The sequence below is a fragment of the Mustela nivalis genome, assembly GCF_964662115.1.
Source record: "Mustela nivalis genome assembly, chromosome: 10".
Taxonomy (NCBI): Eukaryota; Metazoa; Chordata; class Mammalia; order Carnivora; family Mustelidae; genus Mustela; species Mustela nivalis.
In genome coordinates, this window is record NC_139029.1 from 94,611,183 (window position 1) to 94,636,041 (window position 24,859).

Sequence of the window (24,859 nt, forward strand, 5' to 3'; positions counted from 1 at the left end):
AGCTTAGCTTAGATCTTATTTGAAGAACTGCCAAGGAAAGCTGCCCAATAAGCACAGGACTGGGAGGTAACTTTTCACTTTCCTAATTGTGTCTTTTTGTGAGAAGTTTTAAATTTTGATGAAATCAATTTAACAGTTTTTCTTTTCTAATTAGTACTTTTTGCTCCTGTTTAAGAAATCTTTGCACATCCCAAGCTCATACAGCCTCCTGTGTTTCCAGCTAGAAGATTTACAATTTTAGATTTTAAATTTAGATCTGTTATCCATTTTAAATTAATACGAATGGTATAAAGGGTCAAGGTGAATTTTTTTTTCCTATCTGGATATTATGTTCTTCCACCAGCATTTATTCTAAGACCTTTCTTTCCCCTTGAATTGCGTTGGTGTCTTTGCCATTGATCATATATGGGTGAACGTATATCTGGACTCCCTTCTGTGTTTTAACTGATCTATTTGTTTATCCTTACACCTATACCATATTGTATTAATTACTTTAACTTGAAATTTGAAAACTAGTTAATATATGTATATATGTGTGTGTGTGTGTGTGTGTGTGTGTATACCATCTTTGTGCTTCTTTTAAAGATGATTTTGACTATTCTGTTTTTTTTTTCAATTCCATTACATTTTAAAATTAGCTTTCTATCAAAAAAGCCTCCTGGGCTTTGATTAGGATTACATTGAACGTATAGACCAACTTGGGGAGAACAGACATCCTAACAATTGAATCTTCTAATATGTAAAATAGACTATTTTTTCCTTTTCATAGGTCTTCTTTGATTTCTCTCTGTGTTGTTTCATATTTTCAGTGTGGAATCTTGCATATTTTATTTAGTCCTGTGTATTTTATTTTTAAAGTCCTACTGTAAATGGCGTTTTTACATTTTCCTCTTTCATTTGTTTTTTACAAGTATGAGGAAATACAGCTAATATTTGTGTATTGACTTTGTATCACATGGCTTTGCTAAATTCACTTAATAATTCCAGTAGTTTGTAGATTCCTTGGATAGTCTATGCATACAATCATGTCCATTTATGAATAACATGTTACTGTTTTCTTTCCAATTTTTTATTTTTTTTTTTTTTCTCTCTTCATTGCTCTGGGTAGGGCCTCTAATATAGTGTTGAAAAGAAGTGGTGATAATAGACATCCTTGTCTTGTTATGGAGAAATATTCACTATTTTATCATTAAATGTGATGTGATTTATATGTTTTAGGTAAATAATCTTACCAAATTGGGGAAGCTTTCCTCTATTCTTAGTTAACTAAGAATTTTTATTATGAATAGGGTTGAATTTTATAAAATACTTTTTCTGTGTCTATTAAGATGATCCTATTGTTAAAATTATACTGATTGATTTTTTAATTTTAATTTTATTTTTTAAAAAACTTTATTTAAAAGAGAGAATGAGCGGGGGGATGGGGCAGAGGGAGAAGGAGAAGCAGACTCCCTTCCCAGCAGGGATCCCAATGTGGGACTTGATCCCAGGATCCTGGGATCATGACCCTATCCAAAGGCAGACACTTAACCAGCTGAGCCACCCAGGTGCCCCTCGAATGATTTTTTAAATGTTAAACAAACTATCTGTTTCTAGAATAAACTCACATAACCACGATGTGGATAGTTCTTTTCTTTTCTTTTTTCTTTTTAATATTTTTGAAGCCTGATGCAGGACTCAATCCCAGGATCCTGAGATCATGACCTAAGCTGAAGGCAGATGCTTAACCAACTGGGCCATCCAGGTGTCCCTGTATAGTTTTTATATGAGATTGTATTTGATTTGTTAAAATTTCACTTGGAATTTTTTTCATCTGTATTTTCAAGGAATATCGCTCTAATTTTTTTTTCTTGTAATGTCTTTGATAGGCTTTGGTGTCAAGGTTATGCTGTCTGTCCGAAAGATTTTGTGTAGAATTGTTGATCTTTTTGCTTAAAAGTTTGGCAGCATTTACCAGTGTAACCATCTGGATTGGGTGTTTTGATTGTTGGAATGTTTTAAATTATGAGCTTGATTTCATTAAAAGATAGAGGATTATTCAAATTTTCTCTCTTCTTGTGCCCTTTTCTGTAAGTTGTGCTTTTCTAAAAAGTTGCCCATTTCATCTAGATTGTCAGATGTATTGGCATAAAGTTATTCATGACATCCTCCTTTTTTTTTTTTTTTTTTTAAGAGAGAGAGAGAGAGATTGATTTGTGTGCATAGGAGGGAAAGGTAGGGAGGGGAAGGGGGAAAGAGAGAGAATCTTAAGAAGAATCCATGCCCAGCACAGGGGAGACACACAGAGCTTACACAGGGCTTGATCTCATGACCCTGAGATCAAAACCTGAGCCAAATCAAGAGTTGGACCCTTAACCAACTGAGCCACTCAGTTGCCCCCCTCCATTATTCTTTTAAAGTATGTAGCATCTAGATTGATGTTGCCTCTCTCATTCCTAATATTAGTTATTTGTTTTTCTCGTTCTTCTTTTTCCTTGATCAATTATGTCAATTTTATTAATCTTTTTAAAAAACTGTCTTTTGGCTCCATTGACATCTCCTGTTTTATATCTCTTTTCTATTTCATTAATTTCTGATTTTGTGTTTATTATTCCTTCTTTCTACATTTGCTCTTTTTTTAGCTTGTAGAAATATTTACTTAAGTCCTCAAATCTCCATTGAGAACTACTATAGCTGCATCACAGAAATTTTCAAATGTGGTGTTTTCATTAGTGTTCCTTTCAAAATATTTTCAAACTTCTATTGTAATTTCATTTTTGATGAATGGATTATTTAGAAGTTACTTAATTTTCAAATTTGGGATTTTTTAGATGTTTTGTTATTGATTTCTAGTTTAATTTTGTTGTCAGAGAATATAATTTGTATAATTTTAATCCTTAGAAACTGATTACTAGTTTTATTGCTTAGCATATGGGATATTGTGTTCAGTGTTTCATATACATTTGAAAAGACTGTGTAACCTGTAGTTAAGTATAGTGTCCTGCAAGTGTCCATAAGGTTATGTTGCTTAATATTGTTGCTCAAATGTTCTATATCATTACAAATGTTTTGTCTGTTTGTTCTGTTAATTATTGAGGAGGTATGTTAAAATCTCCACATATAATTCTAAATTTGTCTTTCCCATACAGTTCTGTCAATTTTTGCTTCATAAATTTTGAAGTTATATTATTAGGTACATACCCATTTAGGATTATGTCTTCTTCCTATGGAATTTGTCTTTTTTTAAAATTTAATTTAATTTTTTTCAGTGTTCCAAGAGTAATTGTTTATGCACCACACCCAGTGCTGCATGTAATACGTGCCCTCCTTCATACCCACCTCCAGGCTTACCCATCTCTCCCCCACCCCCACCCCGCCCCCCGCCGTCCCCTTCCCCTCTAAACCCTCAGTTTGTTTCTCAGAGTCCACAGTCTCTCATGATTCATCTCCCCCTCTGATTTCCCCAATTCAGTTTTTTTTCCTTCTCCCACTATCCTCCATGCTATTCCTTATGCTCCACAAGTAAGTGAAACTTTCTCTGCTTGACTTATTTTGCTCAGTATAATCTCCTCCAGTCCTGTCCATGTTGATACAAAAGTTGGGTATTCATCCTTTCTGCTGGCTGCTGGAATTGATCTTCTAATTATTATAAATTTCCTTCTTTTTTCTTTTACTTCTTCCTTAAAATTTACTTTGACAGTTATTAATATAACCACATCAATTTTCACATGGTTCCTGTTTCAAGGAATATATTTTCTTATTATTTTATTTCTAATTACTTATATTTAAATCAAAAACTTCTATTTAAAGTGTGTGTTTTGGGGTGCCTGGGTGGCTCAGTGGGTTAAAGCCTCTGCCTTCGGCTCAGGTCATGATCCCAGAGTCCTGGGATCAGGCCCCACAGTGGACTCTCTGCTCAGTGGGGAGCCTGCTTCCTCCTCTTTCTCTGCCTGCCTCTCTGCCTACTTGTGATCTCTGTCAAATAAATAAGTAAAATCTTTTTAAAAAAATAAATAAAGTGTGTTTCTTATAGGCATGATATTGTTGGGTCTTTTTCTTTTTTTTCATAGTCTGATGAACTTTTTCTTTTTTCTTTTTTTGATTTATTTATTTTATTTTAAGTAAGCTCTCCACCCAATGTGGGGCTTAAACCCATGACCCCAAGATCAAGAGCTGCATGCTCTACCAACTAAGTAAGTCAGGTTCCCCAACAATCTTTTTCTTTTAAAGATTGATTAGGCCTTTTAAATTTATTGTGATTACTGATATGGTTACTGAAAATTGATGTTTTTTAAATTTTACACCTCTTCTTTGTTTGTTCCTCCTTTCCTGCTTTCCTTCAGTTTAATCAAGTTATGTTTTAATTCTTCATTTTTCCTTTTATTATCTTTTTTTCCTTTTATTATCTTTTTAGATCCATTTCTTTTTTTTTTTTTAAAGATTTTATTTATTTATTTATTTAACAGACAGAAATCACAAGTAGGCAGAGAGGCAGGCAGAGAGAGAGAGGTGGAAGCAGGCTTCCTGCTGAGCAGAGAGCCCGATGCGGGTCTCCATCCCAGGACCCTGGGATCATGTGTTGAGCCAAAGGCAGAGGCTTTAACCCACTGAGCCACCCAGGTACCCCTTTAGATCCATTTCTTATATTCTTAATGCTTATTCTAATGATTATAATATGCATCCTTACTTTATTACTATCTTGAATTATTATTTAACCCTCCACAATGTAAGTCTTACAACAGAATACGTAATTTTATTTCCCCTGAATTTTGTATTATTGTTATATGTTTTACTTCAACATTTTTTTTAAGATTTTATTTTATTTATTTATTAATTTTTTGACAGACAGAGATCACAAGTAGGCAGAGAGGCAGCCAGAGAGAGAGGAAGGGAAGCAGGCTCCCTGCTGAACAGAGTGCCGGAGGTGGGGCTCAATCCCAGGACTCTGGGATCATGACCTGAGCCAAAGGCAGAGGCTTTAACCCACTGAGCCACCCAGGCACCCCTTACTTCAAATTTTATGAATCCCTTAATATATTGACAGTATTGTTGCTTTACACGGCAAATAGTCTTTTAAAAAGAGTTTGAAATGAAAATTTTAAAAATACCATTTATATCACGTCAAAATATCAAATTAATGGCAGTAATCTGAACAAAAGATGTACAGGATCTCGAGGCATAAAGTGGGGAAAGATACTGGAAAAAATGCAGGAACCCTAAATTAATGGAGTGAGATACCATGTATATGAGTCATAAGAGTAAATATTGTAAAATGTCCATTTACTGCAATTTGGTCTTCAAATTCCATGCAATGCCAATCAAAATCTCAAGATGTAGGAGAGTGTATGTGTGTGTGCGCACATGTGTGTGAGGCTAATTTTAAAATCTTAGCTGTGACACCCGAAAAAGAACAAGGCTTACCAAAAAAGATGTGCAGATGGCAAAGAAGCCTTTTCACAGATTGAAATAACTTATTATATATTAAATATTATATATTTATATATTAGAACAATCTCAGCAAGCACATTTAAATCTTCAGTTCATGCACTAGATCAACTCACAACCACTTGCATTCCAGTGGCCAAAGCAAGTTAATACAGAGTTAGCCTGTTGGAAGGCACTGACGTCATATGGATAGAAGCATAAATGTATAATCATTTTATAGGATATGAATAGTCACTTATTGGGAGAAAGTGAACATTTGAGAACAGTAATACATTCTATCAAAGCTGTCTGTCCATAACCCCACCACTGGGTATATAGCCCACATTGTATATATGTATATGTATGCGTGGGTCTGTTTACTTTTAGAACCCGAATCTGTGGGCCACACTTATGAGGAAAACACTCTGGAACATTTTTTGGTGGATTCCCCAAGCGAATGAGGTTATGGTGGAACCTTAACGATGAGGGACAATTCCTAATTTCTTGAGTCTCTATCAGTGAGATGTAGAAAACTTGGGTGATCACCAAGTTCATTCCCAGCTTAAGTTTTCTGGTCCTTCACAATGCCCTGGATATTAAAATTTGTGTTTAGTTCCTTATAGAAAATGATTTCATTTAATTTTCACAACATCATTATAGAGTAGCTGTTATTACATTCATTATAAATTATCATGTATCCTAGGCCTTCCAGGAGCACTCTCTGATTGTTAAAGCTCTGATTATGAAGATTAATTTTATTTGCCAATTTTGAGCAGTTTTGGGGAATGGAAGTGGGAGAACTACCTTGCATCAAAGTTACAACAATGCCTCAGGAATATAAATATGAGTGCAACACTTGTGCTCATTTTTTAAATCTAAGACCTAGGCTTTATGGGGTTAGGGTACAACATGGCTTTGGGCCATGAGCAAGAGAGAATTTCAGGATTATAGCCTCTAGTAGCAAGATCACATTGTCAAAAGATATTTTTCAAAAAGATTTTATTTATTTATTTTAGAGAGAGAGAGCGTGCACAAGCAGGGGCCAGGACAGAGGGAAAGGAAAGAATTTCGAGACAACTCCAACTAAGCACATGGAGCCTATGCAGAGGTCCATTGCACAACCCTGAGATAATGACCTGAGCCAAAATGAAGAGTCAGCTGCTTAACTAACTGAGCCACTCATTCACCCTTGTCAAAAGATATTTTAATGTACCCTGAGTCTTGAGAAACATTTGCTTCGTGGTTGTTATGGAGATGTCCTTTTCCTTCTGTGGAAATATGTCACACAACTTAAATTCCAGAATTGGCAAACTCAAAAGCCTTCTGTGATTAGCTGTGTGGATTCCACAACAATATACTTTTAGATGAAAGAAAAGAGTGTGAAATTGCATATTGTTAATTTAATGGCAAGGTATGACAGTCAAAATATATCCAAACAAAAAGGAGAGAACACAGCCCTATAATCCAAAGGACCTGTGGGCAAATTTTGACTTGTGGTCAGTTTACAATCTTTGTACTTTGTCCTCAGAGATTTATTTGATATTTTTCCAGTATTATGCCCTTAGTATTAAAGAGTAGTGGCAACTTTCTAAACTGAGTTGGCAAGAGTCCTGTAAACCAGACTGACTTGTTGATTCACTCTCTATAGCACATTTCCCCTGAATTTCTAGGTTTTAGATTTATTATGTTATTTGATGTAAAATATGTAAAATAATATCAAAAGCCAAAATGAAATTTTCTCCTTTCCTGAAGGAGAGAAAACTCTTCCTTCATCTCTGTAGAATGATCTTTCCATTTGAGGGCCCTGATCTCAGCCTAACCTGAGCCCAAAGGTCTAAGTCCATGTACCTAAGAAGAGGTGTACAAATTTTCATCCATGATCACAGCTCTTATTCGGGCTCCATAACTGATTTACCGGATGCTGCCAGCTGGTATCCTGCTGTTACCCAACAGGGACATAATGGCCAACAAACAACTTGTTTGCTAACCCGGGCATGATCATGCTTGTTTTCGTAGGGTAGGCAGATAGTAAGACCCATTCCTAGCGTGATCTGGTTACCATTAATCTTACTAGTTGTTATTACAGGAGGATTTACCTTCTCTGTAGAGGAATAAAACAAATAATTAATATGAAACCATTGGTCATAACCTTAGCAAAGAATTATAAAGGAGTTGGTGTTAGATTTTATTTTGGCAATTAGCAGTTACTTCCTAGAAAACATTGTAGCCTAAGTCTTCCCATCTAGGAAATGTCTTCTCTGTGCTTCAGGTTTATAACAATCATGGCTCCTGGACTTTAGAATCGTTCTATGGGCACCTCATTCAAACATGCAGCAGTACTATTTATTGAGTGAATATAAGTGCCAGGCACTGTTCTAGGTACGTATGCAACAATCCTTAAAGTGAAATCCTTATCTTCCCTTCCTCAAACTGACAGTTGTCTCCTATATGCTCTATCTCAGTGCTGGCATCAACATCCACCTCGTTATCCAAGGCAGAACCCCCTGGAGTCCATATCAACATTTTTTTCTTCCTCAGCTCTCTATCCAATCAGTGACCTAGTCCCCTCCAGTGTCCCCTCACCAATCTAACGAATCTATTATTCCTTTTCTAACCTTGTCTCAGTGTCTTTGCCCTGTGGTCTGTGAAAGGTCCCCCAATAATGGGTCCGTGATTAAAGGAGCGAGACTGATACAAAGCAAAGGTCAAGCAAAGCTTTATTTTGCTCCAAGCATCAAGAATCAAACCCACTGGCCAGGGCTGCACCTCTTACAGAGTGGGCAACCCCTCTCTGCTTTGCAGACTAGCTTTTAAGGGCAAAGGACATGTGGTTGGGCCTGGCCACGCACAGGTGGCCAATGAAATTGTAACACACAGAGAAAGCTGCATATTCCTGCTAGGTCACACATAAGTGACCAGTTGAATTACAATTTACCCTAGTAGATATTTGAACTAGCCTATCCCCTTGGTCAGAATTGGCACCCAAATGGCGCCCAAAGGGCGGGGCCCATACTCCTTGGTAACTAGGGAGACAGTATGCAACCCCCCACTGATTGAATGTCTCCACGTGGCCTGACCCACTCTTGTCTTTGGGCTTTGTTACCTGGGACTGGTTTCTGGGACTTGTTTTTAAGTAAGTCCCCTGGGGGAAGGGGAGCAGGGGCAGTTTAAGTTTTACTGCATAAACAACAAAATGCCTGTTTAATCCAAGATGGAATCACTCTGGCTAAATAGGCCCTTACAGTCTGTCTTGAGCAATCGTCTTCCTGACTTCACATAGCTGGCTTCTCATCATTCAGATCTTAACTCAAATGTCATCTTCTTGATGACATGCTCTTCAATCCACCATATTCAGAGTTGCTTCCCAGCCCTATTTTAATCTCATTACCTTGTTTTACTATCTTGTTACCACCAATACTACCTAACTTATTTGTATCCTCCCCACCATTTTGTCTTCCTCCATCACTAGAATCTAAGCTTCATGAGTAAGGAGACTTTTCTACCTTGTTTACCCCTGTTCTGGACACTGGGGATATGGCCAGTGTAATCGTTCTCTGTTGCTCTCATCTGGCAAAAGTCCAACCCTGGTAAACTCCAATTCTTTAAGTATTCCCTACCTGCACTCAACACACACCACACTGGCTGCTCTCATGACCATAAACCTTGCTGCTGCTGCTGCTGCTGCTTGGCAATGCTACCATATTTCTCTAGTCAATTCACTATTCCACACCCCAGACAACTATTTTTCACATTTCTCTCCTAAAACCTTCAAAATCCCCTTCCCCTTCCTCAAGCTCATCTGATGACCTTGCTTCTTCTTTTTTTTTTTTTTTTTTAAGATTTTATTTATTTATTTGACAGAGCGAGATCACAGTAGGCAGAAAGGCAGGCAGGGAGAGAGAGGGAAGCAGGCTTCCTGCTGAGCAGAGAGCCGGATGCGGGACTCGATCCCAGGATCTTGAGATCATGACCTGAGCTGAAGGCAGCGGCTTAACCCACTGAGCCACCCAGGCGCCCCAATGACCTTGCTTCTTACTTCACTTAAACAACAGAAACAATCAAGAGATCTTCCACATACTCTCACTACTAAATCTGCCTGTGTAATATGCCTCTGTGTGTTCCAGGGCATGGACTCTCTGTGCTCTTAAGTCAGCCCATCCTTTCATTCAAGGACACCACTTGTGCAGGATCAGTTTTTCTCTCTACTGGACCATTCCCATCAGTAGTCAACATGCTCTAATATCACCCATCTGAAAACAAAACAAGACTTCCCTTGACCCCATGTTCCCCTGCAGTTACCACTCCCATTTTTGTTCCCTCTAACAGCAAAACTTTCCACTTTAATCAATGACTACCATATTGCCCAATCCAACGTTTCTTTCTCTATTCTATTTTATTCTACCTATCAGTTACATTTGACACAGACAAATGCAAACTCTCTTCTTCTTGCACACCATGCTCTTACTTCTACCGTATCACAGGCTGCTGTTCTTAGGCTCTTTTGCTGGTTCCTCCTCCTTTTCTCAGCTTCTAAATGTTAATTGTCTAAGGCTAAGTCGCTTTTTTTTAATTTTTAATTTTTTTAGATTTTATTTATTTATTTGACAGACAGAGATCACAAGCAGGCAGAGAGGGAGGAGGAAGCAGGCTCCCCGCTGAGCAGAGAGCCCGATGCGGGGCTCGATCCCAGGACCCTGGGACCATGACCTGAGCTGAAGGCAGAGGCCTAACCCACTGAGCCACCCAGGCGTCCCCTAAGTCGCTTTTATAATTCCAGTCATCCCCCAGGAGATTCTATCTAGTAACAAGGCTTAAGGTCCATCTGAAAATTAATGTGGATAACTTCCACATTAATATATTCAGTTCTAACCCTCCTTTGAGCTCCAGGCTAATCAACCTGATTATTCAAAATCTCTTCTGGGATATCTAAGAAGAGTTTCATGTTACTGTGTTCAAAAATGAATTCCTTTTTGATTTTTTAAAAAGATTTTATTTATTTGAGTGATAAGGTGGGGCAGTATAAGCAGGGAGGGAGAGGAGCAGAGGGACAAGCAGACTTCCCTGGGAGTGGGGAGCCCAACTCGGGGCTTGATCCCAGGACCCTGAGATCAAGACTTGAGCTGAAGTCAGGTGCTTAACTGAGTGAGCCACGCAGGTGCTCCATGAATTCCTTTTATAAGTTGAAATATAGTTGACATTAAAAATGAAAATTCTTGATGTTCCTCAGACCTCCTCATTCTCAGTCTTACCCCCTCCAAAAGTGGAAATTCTATTACCCCCTCCAAAAGGGGAAACTATCATTTGCTCAGCTCACATCCCTGAAATCATCCTTTATTCCTTGACTTTTCTCAGATGTTCAATCCATGTACCTTATAGACTCTACCTTTTTGATACATGTAGTATCTGACCACTACTTACCATTCCACTGCCGCCATGCTAGCCCAACTATTATCTCTTGCCCAGACTCCTGCAGTGGTCTAACTGGTCACCCTACTTCCACTCTATCCCCTTCCATAGACTCCTTTAATACACCATCTGGAGTAAAATTTTATCTGTCACCTTTTATATGTGTTATGTCACCAGCAGCTGACTTGGGGGTTTGTCAGCTATCTTTCCTACCTGTTTTTTTGATGTCAGACTCAATCTACCAAGAGAAATTTAGCTTAAAGCTAGGACTCTATCACTGGTATTATGCTAAAACAAATGTACCTTAAGTTAAAAATAATCAAGTCTCTTTTGTTTGAGTGGCAGGTGATTGATCTTACTGCTTTAGTGGATAAGCCTACCTACAGAACCTGGAGGAGAGGAAAAAAATTCAAACCCAGAGATCAGGATGCATAATCACTCATGAGCAACCCCAAGAAGCCCTACAGAGAAGCCAGGAAAGGATACAAATCCCATTTATGGTGTTGACAAAGCATCAAGTAGGGAATCAGTATAGCCCCATTATGTGACTGTTTCTCTTTCACCTTAACATTGATAACTACCTGATTTTTATTTGCTTATTGCCTGTCTCCTCCTTTTAAATATATACTTAATTTAAAATATAACTCTTAATTTACACTTAATTTAATTATATACTTAATTAAAATATAACTCTTAATAACACTTAATTTAAAATATGAAATATAAGTGTGTTTTACTTAAATGTTTTTGCAAATGAGACTAGTGGCCTCTGTCTCCAGTGCCAAGAGTGCCTGACATATGGGAGGTGCTCAAAACAGTGCTTTGGGTTTTTATGAATAAATCAACCCAAAGACATCTCTTTTGTAGCTCAGAACTAATTTCTTCTTTTATTTTAAGGGTAGATGGACTGGGGTCAGGGGTGGCATGCAACTTTAATCTGAGTTTACTGAAGATAGAAGCGCCCAGGTTTACCCAAATGATACTAGTATTCTGATGACATTACCCAGAGAATAGTACGGTTCCTCTTATAGCTTTCCTCATCTAACGTGGGGACAATCCTAATATCTATTTATAAGGTTACTGTGAGGGTTAAACGAGAAAAAAAAAAAAAAACAACTTGTAAAACACTCAGGACAGCACCTCTCACTGGATCATTAACTGCAGTTATTGCAGTTATTGAATAACTGCAGTTATTTGGTTATTATAATTTATATCAGTGACACACTACTAATTATAAATTACTACGTCATAAATCTACTCAAAGCTGATGTTGTCATTGACCCCTAATCTAACACTTTGCTTCAATTTGTTCCCCATAATTCACTTGAGAAATTCCTTTTGGTAATGACAATTTTCATGATTTTAATTTCCTATCATTCAGAAGTTCCTGACTTTGGTCTACGGCCAACTGGGAGTAAGTAAGAGGATTTTAGGGTCCAATGTATCACTGGTGCAAAAGGACCCGAGCACACCAGGCTTTTACATTCTTGCTGTGAATCGCTGGAGGATTTTCATGATTTTAATTTCCTATCATTCAGAAGTTTCTGACTTTGGTCTACGGCCAACAGGGAGTAAGTAAGAGGATTTTAGGGTTCAATGTATCACTGGTGCAAAAGGACCCGAGCACACCAGGCTTTTACATTCTTGCTGTGCATCGCTGGAGGACAGGGACCAACCACGTCTTACTGAATTCTATAACCTCAGAGACCCGCATAGTATGTATGCCCCTGGCGCATAGTCAGTGTTGCTAATAAATGAATGGTGAGCATAGTGCGATCTCCCGACGAGCCGACGCCGAGAGCCCGCTGCGCACAACCGGAAAGAACGAAAATGAGATCCTGCAGGTTAACTCGCAGGTCGCCGGCGCCCGGACGTCGGCGCAGGACGCGTCCTCTGGCGGCGGCTGCGCGCTGGGTCCGGCCGGGGTGCGTCGGGAGGGAAGCGCGCGGGCGCCGCGGGGCGGAGCTTCTCGGGGCGCATGGAGAGTTCGGGCGCCGCGACGTGTGGGAGCCACATGCCCGGTTTCCTACGTTCTCTGAAGACCCGGAGCCGAGGCGAGGTGGCGCGGGCACTAGTGCAGGAGCAGGACCTAAGGCAATGGGGCCTGACAGGTCAGTGGCCCTGGCCCTGCTTCTTCCGGGGTCTTTGCACTTCTCGGGACTCGCTTCTGGCGGGCCAGAGGATCCCGCTTTAGGAACGGGCCTTCGGCGCTGCGGCTGGCGCGTCCTGTGGGTGGTTGTTGTTGTTTTTACCTGCGGGCCCCAGGGCCTTTCCTTCCCGCCCCTGCGGTGGGGTCGGGCACAGAGGGCCCGGGTGTGGGGCCAGGCAGCCATAGCCCCCGCCGGCGCAGCGCGGGGTTGGCGGGCGTGGAATGAACGAGATTCCGGGCGGGGAAGCGACACCCGTCCGCAGCCTGGCAAGCTAGCCTCAGGGCGGAGGGACTCCGCGAGACTCCTCTCCCGAAGGTAAGACCTTTCTTTATGAAGACGCAGAGGAGGTCCTAGCGCCCCAAGAATGTGAGTTTAAAGTTTCTCTTCGGTCAGTTTGGAGGCCTGAGCCCGGGGAGTTCCTGAGTTGCTCCTGTAAAACTCTCAGAACCCTTCCGCTTGCTTCACCTGTCTTCCTCATTTACCGTGCACGTGCAGTTCTTTGATAATTTCCCATTGGTTAATTCTTCCACAATGCTCTATTTTAAAACACGCCGGTAAGCAAAGTTTATCAGTCCTTACGCACATACGTGTTTTCCCAGTCCTTTCCTAGAATCTCTGAAGCTCGAAGCTTTACAGACAGCGAAGGTGACACCTTGTCCTGTGGATGGAAAAACTCAGGCCCTCTTTTTTTATTTCCTCGCCTGACTACGGTTGACTCACCAGCTGTCCTCTCCAGTCCTGTTTTTTGAATTATAAAATGGGGAATGCAGTGCATGCTTTAACTGTATGATAGAAACTTGGGTCAATAATAATCAGTGGTGTAGACTTTAATTCATTATTTATTAAATGCTACCGAGAGCCACATACTTTCAGTTGTTAGGTACAGAGATGCGCAAAACAAAATCAGGCCCTGCCTTACCAGAGTTCCTACGGCGGGGACTGTTACTGCTTCCAGAAGTATAAACTAATACTTATTGAACTGTTGTTACATGCTGAATGCCAAGGAAGTGAGATTTTGTTGATTCTCAGAATGAAACAAAAAATGTATTTCTGTATCCAGCTTAGAAGAGGAATGAAGGTGAATGGTTAGGATACAGACGCGAATGAGAAAGACCTCTCCTTTGCTGTGTCTCTGAGGCTCTGTGAATGAATGTGTCTGTGTCTTTAAGGAGTGTGTATCCGGCCTAAATAGAAGCTTATGGACTGGTGTTTGTGTGGGTATCGTAACATATTTTTGTATGCCTTATTCTTTAAATGTGTTTTTAGGTGTGATGCTTTGAGAATTATTTGTGGGAGAAGGCTAGAGGAGTGTGCTCATTGATAGACTGCAGATAATAAATATATCTAGAGAACTATCATCTGGATGTGTGTTATTTTAGTAAAAGCGAGAAGAGAGAAGAGGTGCACCTTTGCTTGGGTGAATTAATTAATGAAGAAGGAAGTAGACAATGTGGAAACTTAGTGATGGGAACAATAAATTGTAGTGGAAGGAAAGAAAAAAATAGAAAACAGGTATACGCAAAAGAATAACCATTGGCTGTTATAGCCTGAAATTCCCATTTCTATTTATTAGAATTTATATTTTGTGAAATGATTTTTTGAGAGTTGGTTAAAAATCCTTACTGATTTTTTCCTTATTACAGAAGTAGTACATGTTCTCTGTAAAACATTTAGAGTAATATTTTTTGCATAAAGAAAAAATTTAATTGCCATCTTTGTCTTACTGTTTATATGTTCTTATTTATCGTGCCATCCTTGATCTGTGTGTGTCTGTATAATTTCTTTTTTTCCTTCTCTGAGATGGGTTGTGGAGGGAGGGAGAGGAGCAAAAGTGGGGTTTCATATGCATACTTTTTGGAATCAGTTTTGTCTTCTAACATCATTTAGTCTTTTTAGTTATTTATTCTAAAAGATCATATTTAGTGGGTACAGATTTTTCAATGAATGGATGTGCCATAGTTTAACCAGCCAAATATGTGGGTATTTGGGTTCTTACTTTTTCTGTGGTTATAAATAATACTAATAAATGTCCTTGTAACCAAATATTTATTATATCCATAAATTTTTAATTCTTCCAAGGCCGCATTTCTATGCCAAAAAGTATGTGACATTTTTGCTGATTTTTCCACATTGTCATCAACGCTGGTATTTTCTGATGTGAGTAGTTATGATGAGCACTATGAATTGTGTAAAACTGATGAAGCACAAACCTGTACCCCTGAAACAAATAATACAGTTTATGTTAATTTAAAAAAATAATAAAAAGGGGGCGCCTGGGTGGCTCACTTGGTTAAGTGACTGCCTTTGGCTCAGGTCATGATCCTGGAGTGCAGGGATCGAGTTCCGCATCAGGCTCCCTGCTTGGCGGGGAGTCTGCTTCTCCCTCTGACCCTCCCCCTTCTCATACTCTCTTTCTCTCAAATAAATAAATAAAATCTTTAAAATAAATAAATAAATAAAAAGGAAAAAAGTTCTTTTGTTATTTAATATTTGTTTCCTAGTATGATGAACACTTGGATATTGGTTTTTCTTCTTGTTCTTGCGTATTTATGCTCTTCGCCCATTTTTTAACTGACTTTTGCTTTGTTCTTTCTTGCATTGATATTAAATATTTGCCACAGATATTGGGAATATGTTTTCTAGTTTGTGTTTTGATTTTGATGAGGTGTGTGAGAGTTGTGTGTGTGTGTGTGTGTGTATTTCAGTGGTGATGTTTAAGAATTCTTTGTAGTCAAATCTTCAGCATTTTTCTAAATGATTTTTGCCTTTAGTATATTTGCTTAGGTGGGGCTTTACTACTCCGAATTTATTGTTGTTGTCTTAATTTTTTTTTTCTAGTATAGTTGTGATCTCTTTATATTTAAATTTTTATTTCCCCAGAAATTTATTAGGAAGGAACTTGACTGGTTTTTTTTTTTCTCTCTTTCAAATATGTAATGAATTAGCCACTTTCTGAAAATCAGTGAAACAAGTATTTTGTTCTGCGGTATTCTTCCCAGTGATTAAAAAACTTTTAGTTGGGAGCACCTGGGTGACTCAGTTGGTTAAGTGACTGCTTTTGGCTCAGGTCATGATCCTGGCGTCCTGGGGTTGAGTCCTGTGTGGGGTTCCCTGCCTATCAGAGAGCCTGCTTCTCCCTTTCCCTTTGCTTGCTGCTCTCCCTGCTTGTGCTCACTCTTTTTTTCTCTCTCTGTCAAATAAATAAATAAAATCTTGAAAAAAAAAAACCCCGCCAGAAAACCTTTTAGTTGATCTTCCTCTCCTGAATAGTGTCGCATATATATCCCATACATTCCAGTGAACTTCAGAAACTCGGAAGTATATTGGATCATAAAGGTATGTCAAGATCACTTTGTTTTTGTAACACGTAGACCTATTACTCGTGCTGTTTTTGCCTGCTTTTCCAGGACAGGCATACCTCAGAGATACTGCAGGTTCGTTTGGTTAAAGAGCACTGCAATAAAGTGAATATTGCAATAAAGATAGTCAAGTGAATTTTTTTGTTTTCCAGTGCGTATAAAGGTTGTATATATGTTTATACTATACTGTAGTCTACTAAGTATGCAATAGCATCATGTCAAAAAAAAACAAAACAAAACCAAAAACCCAGTGTACATACCTTAATTAAAAAATATTTGCTGAAAAATACTAACCTGTCATCTGAGCTTTCAGTAAATTGTAATCACTGATCACAGATCACCCTAACCAATACAGCAGTAATGAGAAAGTTTGAAATATTGTGAGAATTATCAAAATGTGACAGAGACACTTTTTAAAAAAAATTAACATATAATGTATTATTTGCTTCAGGGGTAGAGGTCTGTGAATCATCGTTCATTCACAGTTCACAGCACTCAACCATAGCACATACCCTCCCCAATGTTCCCAACCGTCCTGTCCCTTCCACCCCCTTCCACTTCAGCAGCCCTCAGTTTGTTTCGTGAGATTAATAGTCTCTTATGGTTTCTCTCCCTCCCCCGTCCCATCTGGTTTCATTTTTTCCCTCCCTACCCCCACGATCCTCACCCTGCCTCTCGAATTCCTGACAGACACTTTAAAGTGAGCAAATGCTGTTGGAAAAATGGCGCTTATAGACTCATTTAACTCTGGGTCCTCACAGACCTTTAATTTGTAAAAACAGAACAAAACAAAAACAAAAACGTGTTGTTAGGGGCAATAAAGTGAAGCACAATAAAATGAGGTATTCCTGTACCCCTCACCCTCCTGAGACGTGGGCAAGGGAATTCAAACAACTCTGTGATGGGTGTAGCTGAGGGGCACCCACATTTCTTTCTTCCCAAACCCCCAAGCTTGCCTTATCATATCCTTGAGGCTCTAGAGCAAAAGACTACATTTCCCAGACTCCCTTCTAGTTCTGTTGTACATGATGGGTGTGGGAGATTTGAAAGAGGGAAATGTGGGAGAAGCCACAGTCTGGGAGGGATTTGGGTTTTCTGCATTTCTCTTGGAGACTAGTCCTAACTTCAGGGAGGTTAAGTGGATACTGAACATCCATTTTACTGGCAAGGACTGTAGCTGAGGTGGGAAGGGTCCTGGAGCTGACAGTTGGACTAATGGTCTTGTGATATAAGGAAAATACATAGTGGCTCTGCCCCCTGGTTCCCAGAATAGGGTTCCTGAAACCCTTGTAATGTCCAGGGTGGCAGTAGTATCTTCTGTTCTAATGAGGTGATGCTGGGTATGTTCCTAGATGGCTCTTGGGTGGGGGCTGATCACAAGAAGGGACAAACCATAATTAGAAGCTTAGAATTTTCAGCTCCATTCCCCGTTCTGTTGAGATGGGAAGAGGGCTGAAGTTAATGATTGATGGTGGCTACGTGATGAGGCTGCCATTAAAAATCTGAGAAGTACAGGGTTTGGAGAGGATAGAATGGGATTGTTTTCTTAATATCTCTAGTAGCTTGTAAGTGTATAGAATTGCAACAGACTTCTGTGTATTGATTTTATATCCTGCAACTTTACTGAATTAGTTTATGCTAATAGTTTTTTTGATGGCATCTTTAGGGTTCTCTTTATATAAATCTTCTGCAAATAGTGACAGTTTTATTTCTTCCTTCCTTTCTGAATTAGATGCCCTTTTTTTTTTTTCTTTCCTAATTGCTGTGGTTAGGACTTCCAATATTATGTTGAATAAAAGTGACAAAAATGGGAATCTTTGTCTTGTTCCTGATCTTAGAGGAAAAGCTTTCAGCTTTTCACCATTGAATATGATTTTTGCTGTGGGCTTGTCTTATATGGCCTTTATTATACTGAGGTGCATTCCCTCTATACCCACTTTGTATAGAATTTTTATTATAAATGGGTGTTGATTTTTGTTAAATGCTTTTTTGGCATCAATGAGATCACATGATTTTTATCTTTCATTTTCTTAATGTGGTATATCAAATTGATTGATTTGTGAATGTTTATCCTTTTATCCCTGGAATAAATCCTACTTGATCGTGATGTGTGATCCTTTTAATGTATTTTTGAATTCAGTTTTCTTTTTTGTTGTTGTTTTGTTTTAAATATTTTTTTTATTTATTTGATGGAGAGAGACACAGCAAGAAGGGAACACAAGCAGGGGGAGTGGGAGAGGGAGAAGCAGGCTTCCTGCTAAGCAGGGAGTCAGATGCAGGGCTTAATCCCAGGATCTTGGGATCATGACCTCAGCCGAAGACAGACACTTAACGACTTGATCCACCCAGGTACCCCTTGAATTCAGTTTTTAAATACTTTGTGGAGGTTTTACATCTACGTTCTTCAGGGACATTGACCTATAATTTTCTTGTGGTGTCCTTGTCTGGTTTTGGTATCAGGGTATTATTGAAGTTGGAAGTGTTACCCCCTCCCCCCCTTTTTTTAAGAAGACTGAAAAGAATTGGTATTAATTTTTCTTTGAATGTTTAGTAGAATTTATCAGTGAAGTCATCTGGTTCTGGACTTCTGTTTTTTGGGAGTTTTTTTTTTTTTTTAAAGATTTTATTTATTTATTTGACAGATCACAGGTAGGCAGAGAGGCAGGCAGAGAGAGAGGGGGAAGCAGGTTCCCCACCGAGCAGAGAGCCCGATGTGGGGCTTGATCCCAGGACCCCGAGACCATGACCTGAGCCGAAGGGAGAGGCCCAACCCACTGAGCCACCCAGACGCCCCTGGGAGGTTTTGATTACTGATTCAATCTCTTTACTAGTAATTGGTCTGTTCAGAATTTCTATTTCTTCAAGAGTCAGCCTTGGAGGGTTGTATATTTCTAAAAATATATTGATTTATTTTAGGTTGTTCAGTTTATTGGTATATAATTGTTCATAGTCGTCTCTTATGGTATATAATTGTTCATAGTCTCTTATGCTCATTTGTATTTCTGTCGTGTTAATAACATTTCCTCTCATTTTTTTAAAACGTTTTATTCATTTGAGAGAGAAAGTGAGTAAGGGGAGGGTCAGAAGGAGAGAGAGAGAATCTCAAGCATGGAGTTGGATATGGGGCTTGATCCCATGACCCTGAGATCATGACCTGATTTGAAACCAAGAGTTGGACGCTTAACCAACTGAGCCACCCAGGTGCCCCTCCTCTTTCATTTCTGATTGTGTTTATTTGAATCCCTTTTTTTCTTGGTGGATCTAGCTAAAGGGTTGCCTGTTTTTATCTCTTCAAAGAACCATCTCTTGGTTTCACAGATCTTTTCTATTGTCGTCTTAGTTTCTTTTTCATTTATTTCTGCTCTGGTCTTTGTTATTTCATTCCATCTACTAACATGGTCTCTTTTTTTTTTTAAAGATTTTATTTATTTGACAGACAGAGATCACAAGTAGGCAGAGAGGCAGGCAGAGAGAGAGGAGGAAGCTAGCTCCCCGCTGAGCAGAGAGCCCAATGCGGGGCTCGATCCCAGGACCCTGGGATCATGACCCGAGCCGAAGGCAGAGGCCTTAACCCACTGAGCCACCCAGGCGCCCCCTAACATGGTCTTTATTTGTTCTTCTTTTTCTAGTTCCTTTAAGTGTAAAGTTAGGTTGTTAATGCGAGATTTTTCTTGTTACTTGAGGTAAGCATTTAAATCTCGGTGAGCTTCCCTTATTAGAACTGCTTTTGCCACATCCCGTAAGTTTTGATATGTGTATTTACATTTTCATTTGTCTCAGGTGTTTTTTAATTTTGCTTTTGATTTTTTCACTGACTCATTATTTGTTCAGTAGCATGTTGCTTAATCATATATGAGAATTTTCACAGTTTTCTTTTTGTAATTGATTTCTGGTTTCACACCATTGTCATCAGAAAATATGCTTGATATGATTCATTCTTAATTTAAGGCTTGTTTTGTGGCCTAACATATGATTGATCCTGGAGAATGTTCCATGGGCACTTGAGACGTTGTGCCTTCTGGTGCTTTTGGATGGAATGTTCTATATGCATCTGTTAAGTCCATCTGGTCTAATGTCTCATTTAAGACTGATGTTTTCTTACTGATTTTTTTGTCTGGATGATCTAACCATTAGTGTAAATTGGGGTATAAGAATCTCTTACTATTATTTTATCTCTGTCTCTTACTAGTATTGTACTTCTTACTATTGTATTCTCCTTTTAGGACTGTTAACATTTGCTTTATATATTTAGGTTTTCCTATTTTGGGTGCATAAATATTTACAAAGGGTATATCCTCTTGTTTAACCCCTTTACTATTATATAATGTGCTTCTTTATCTCTTATTACAGTCTTTGTTTCAAAGTATTTTGTCTGATACAAGTATTGCTACCCCCAATTTCTTTTGGTTTCCATTTGCATGGTATATCCTTTTCCATCCTTTTACTTTAAATCCTTATGTCTGATGTGAGTTGCTTGTAGGCAGCCTATAGGTGGGTCTTGTTTTTTGTTTTTTGTTTTAAGATTTTATTTATTTATTTGACAGAGATAGAGATCACAAGTAGGCAAAGAGGCAGAGAGAGAGAGAGGGGAAGCAGGCTCCCTGCTGAGCAGAGAGCCCGATGCGGGGCTTGATCTCAGGACCTGGAACCATGACCTGAGCCGAAGGCAGAGGCTTTAACCCACTGAGCCACCCAGGCGCCCCGTTTTTTTTTTTTTTTTTCTTTTTTTAAATCCACTTAGCCCCTTTCTCTTTTGACTAGAGAATTTAGTCCATGAACATCTCACGGGATTATTATAGTATGTGCTTATTATTGCCATTTTGTTAATTCTTTTCTGGTGGTTTTGCAGTAATTTTGTTCTTTTGTCTCTTGCTTTCTTCCTTTGTGGGCTGATGATTTTCTATAGCAGTATGCTGGGGTTCCTTTCTTACTATCTTTTGTGTATCAACTATAGGTTTTTGCTTTGTGGTTACCATGAGGTTTACATATAACAACTTAACATCTGTAGCTCTTTTAAGTTGATAATAGCTTAATTTTGAACTAATTGTAAAGCTTTACATTTTTACTCTTCCCCCACCAGCACATTTTATGTTTTTGATATCACATTTTACAGCTTTTAATCTTTTGCTTACCTTATTTAATTATTATAGTTACGGTTATTTTTGCTACTTTTGTCTTTTAACCTTCATACTAGTTTTAAAAGTGATTAATCCATTCCATTTAGTATATATTTACCTTTACTGGTAAGAGTTCTACTTTTATATGTTTTGTTATTACTAATGCCTTTCTTTCATTCCGAAGAGATTCCTTTAACATTTCTTATAAGGCTGGTTTAGAGGTGATGAATCCTTCAGATTTTGCTTATTGGGAAAACTGTATTTTCTTCAGTTTTGAATGATAACATTGCTGGGTAGAGTACTCTTGGTTGGAAATCTTTTTCTTTCAGTACTTTGAATATATTGTGCCACTTTTCTGGCCTGCGAAGTTTCTGCTGATAAATCTGCCAGTTGTCTTATAGGAGGTCCCATATACATATCAAGTTGTATTTCTCTTATTGCCTTTAGTATTTTCTGTCTGTCTTTAACTTTTTTTTTTTAATGATTTTTATTAACATATAATATATTATTTGCCCCAGGGGTACAGGTCTGTGAATTGTCAGCACTCACCATGTCACATACCCCTGCCAATGTCCATAACCCAGCCACCTTCTCCATGCCTCCTCTCCCCCCAGCAACCCTCAGTTTGTTTTGTGAGATTAAGAGTCTCGTACGGTTTATCTCTCTCCCGATCCCATCGTTTCATTTTTTCATTTTTTCCTTCTCTACCCCGCAGACCCCCCACTCTGCCACTCAATTTCCTCATATCAGGGAGATCATAGGATAATTGTCTTTCTCTGATTGACTTATTTTGCTCAATATAATACCCCCTAGTACCATCCATGTTGTTGCAAATGGCAAGATTTCATTTCTTTTGATGGCTGCATAGTATTCCATTATATATATATACCACATCTTCTTTATCCATTCATCTATTGATGGACATCTAGTTTCTTTCCATAGTTTGGCTATTGTGGACATTGCTGGTATAAACATTTGGGTGCACATGCCCCTTTGGATTACTACATTTGTATCTTTAGGGTAAATACCCAGTAGTGTGATTGCTGGGTCGTGGGATAGCTCTATGCTGTTTTCCAGAGTGGCTGCACCAGCTTGCATTCCCACCAACAGTGTAGTAGGGTTTCCCTTTCTCTACATCCTCTCCAACATCTGTTGTCTCCTGACTGGTTAATTTTAGCCATTTTGACTGGTGTGAGGTGGTACCTCATTATGGTTTTGATTTGTATTTCCCTGATACTGAGTGATGTTGAGCACTTTTTCTTGTGTCTGTTGGCCATCTGGATGTCTTTTTTGCAGAAATGTCTGTTCATGTCTTCTGCAATAGCTTGATTGGATTATTTGTTCTTTGGATGTTGAGTTTTGTAAGTTCTTTATAGATTTTGGATACTAGCCCTTTATCTGGTCCATCATTTGCAAATATCTTCTCCCATTCTGTCAGTTGTCTTTTGGTTTTGTTGACTGTTAATATATTTGTCAACAAAATGTATTTGTTGACAAATATATTTGTTGTTGTTTGTTTGTTGACTTGCTGTGCAAAAACTTTTGATCTTGATGAAGTCCCAGTAGTTCGTTTTTGCCCTTGTTTTCCTTTCCTTTGGCAGTGTTTTGAGGAAGAAGTTGCTGTGGCTGAGGTCGAAGAGGTTGCTGCCTGTGTTCTTCTCAAGAATTTTGATGGATTCCTGTCTCACATTGAGGTCTTTCATCCATTTTAAGTCTATTTTTGTGTGTAGTGTAAGGAAATTGTCCAGTTTCATTCTTCTGCATGTGGCTGTCCAATTTTCCCAACACTATTTATTGAAGGTACTGTCTTTTTTCCATTGGGAATTCTTTCCCACTTTGTTGAAGGTAGTTGACCATAGAGTTGAGGGTCCATTTCTGGACTCTCTATTCTGTTCCATTGATCTATATGTCTGTTTTTGTGCCGGTACTATACTGTCTTGTTAGTTACAGCTTTGTAATAGAGCTTGACGTCTGGAATTTTGATGCTACCAACTTCGGCTTTCTTTTTTAACATTGCTCTGGATATTTGGGGTCTTTTCTTGTTCCATATAAATTTTAGGATTATTTGTTCCATTTCTTTGAAAAAAAATTGAGGGTATTTTGATAGGGATTGCATTAAATGTGTAGATTGCTTTAGGTAGCATAGACATTTTCACAATATTTGTTCTTCCAATCCATGAGCATGGAACTTTTTCCATTTCTTTGTGTCTTCCTCAATTTCTTTCATGAGTACTTTATAGTTTTCTGAGTACAGATTCTTTGTCCCTTTGGTTAGGGTTATCCCTAGGTATCTTACGGTTTTGGGTGCAATTGTATATGGAATTGACTCCTTAGTTTTTCTTTCTTCTGCCGGCCCCTCCCCCCACAGACTATCTTCCCATCACTTCGGATTCACTTCTCCGCACATCCTAGCCTTCAGAAACTGGCCAATATTCTGTTCCTAGAATTGCTGCTCTTCTCTTCTAGCTCCTGTTAAGTTTTTAGGTGTTTGGAATGGTTTGAAAACTACCTAACTGATCCCTGGGACCTGATTTCATTTCATTCTGCTACTCTTCCGCCATCTTGCCTCTCACCCTGTCTTTAACTTTTGCCATTTATATTATAATTTACTTGTGGGTCTGTTTGAATTCATCTTACTTGGAACTCTTTGGACTTACTGGATATGATTTTTTTTTTCTTTCCCTTTCCTAGGTTACAGGCATTTTCAGCCATTTCTTTTTTTAAAAACTTTTAAAAAATTTTATTTAAATCCAATTAATTAATATATAGTGTATTATTAGTTTCAGAGATAGAATTGAGTGGTTCTTCAGTCTTATATAACACTGAGTGCTCATTATATTACATGTCCTCCTTAATGCCAGTCACCCAGTTACCCATCGCCCCCCACTATACCTCCCCCTCCAGCAACCCTCAGTATGTATCCTATGGTTAAGAGTCTCTTATGATTTGTCTTCTCTCTGGTGTTGTCTTTTTTTTATTTTTCCCTCCCTCCCCCTATGTTCTGATTAGTTTTTAAAAACTTCACATATTAGTGAAACCATACAATAATTGTTTTTCTCAGGTTGACTTATTTCACTTAGTATAATGCCCTCTAGCTCCTTCATGTTATTACAAATAGCAACGTTTCATTCTTTTTAATGGCTGAGTAGTATTCCAAAGTATGTATATATACCACATCTTCTTTATCCATTCATCTGTCAATGGACATCTGGGCTCTTTCCATAGTTTGACTATTGTGGACATTGCTGCTATATACATTGGGGTGCAGGTACCCTTTTGGATCACTATATTTGCATCTTTGGAGTAAATACCTAGTAGTGCAGTTGCTGGGTTGTAAGGTAGCTCTAGTTTTAACTTTTTGAGGAAGCTCTTTTCCAGAGTGGCTGCACCAGCTTGCATTCCTACCAGCAGTGTAAGAGGAATT

At 38.7% G+C, this 24,859-nt stretch overlaps 1 protein-coding gene across 10 annotated transcripts in view; it reads left to right on the top strand.

Moving 5' to 3' along the window:
* CHD1L (chromodomain helicase DNA binding protein 1 like) overlaps positions 1 to 24,859 on the top strand; it is a 143,615-nt gene that overhangs the window by 57,537 nt on the left and 61,219 nt on the right. For 2 of the 10 annotated variants that reach the window (XM_082685105.1, XM_082685103.1), the window contains exon 1: positions 12,627 to 12,920. The exons of 3 other annotated variants lie outside the window; for them this stretch is intronic. In XM_082685105.1, coding sequence (XP_082541231.1) covers positions 12,788 to 12,920 — 133 coding nt within the window. In that variant the 5' untranslated portion in view covers positions 12,627 to 12,787. Of the gene's footprint in view, positions 1 to 12,626; positions 13,275 to 24,859 lie in introns of those variants that run through there. 5 more of the 10 variants (XM_082685107.1, XM_082685109.1, XM_082685110.1 and 2 more) reach the window with 4 other exon arrangements.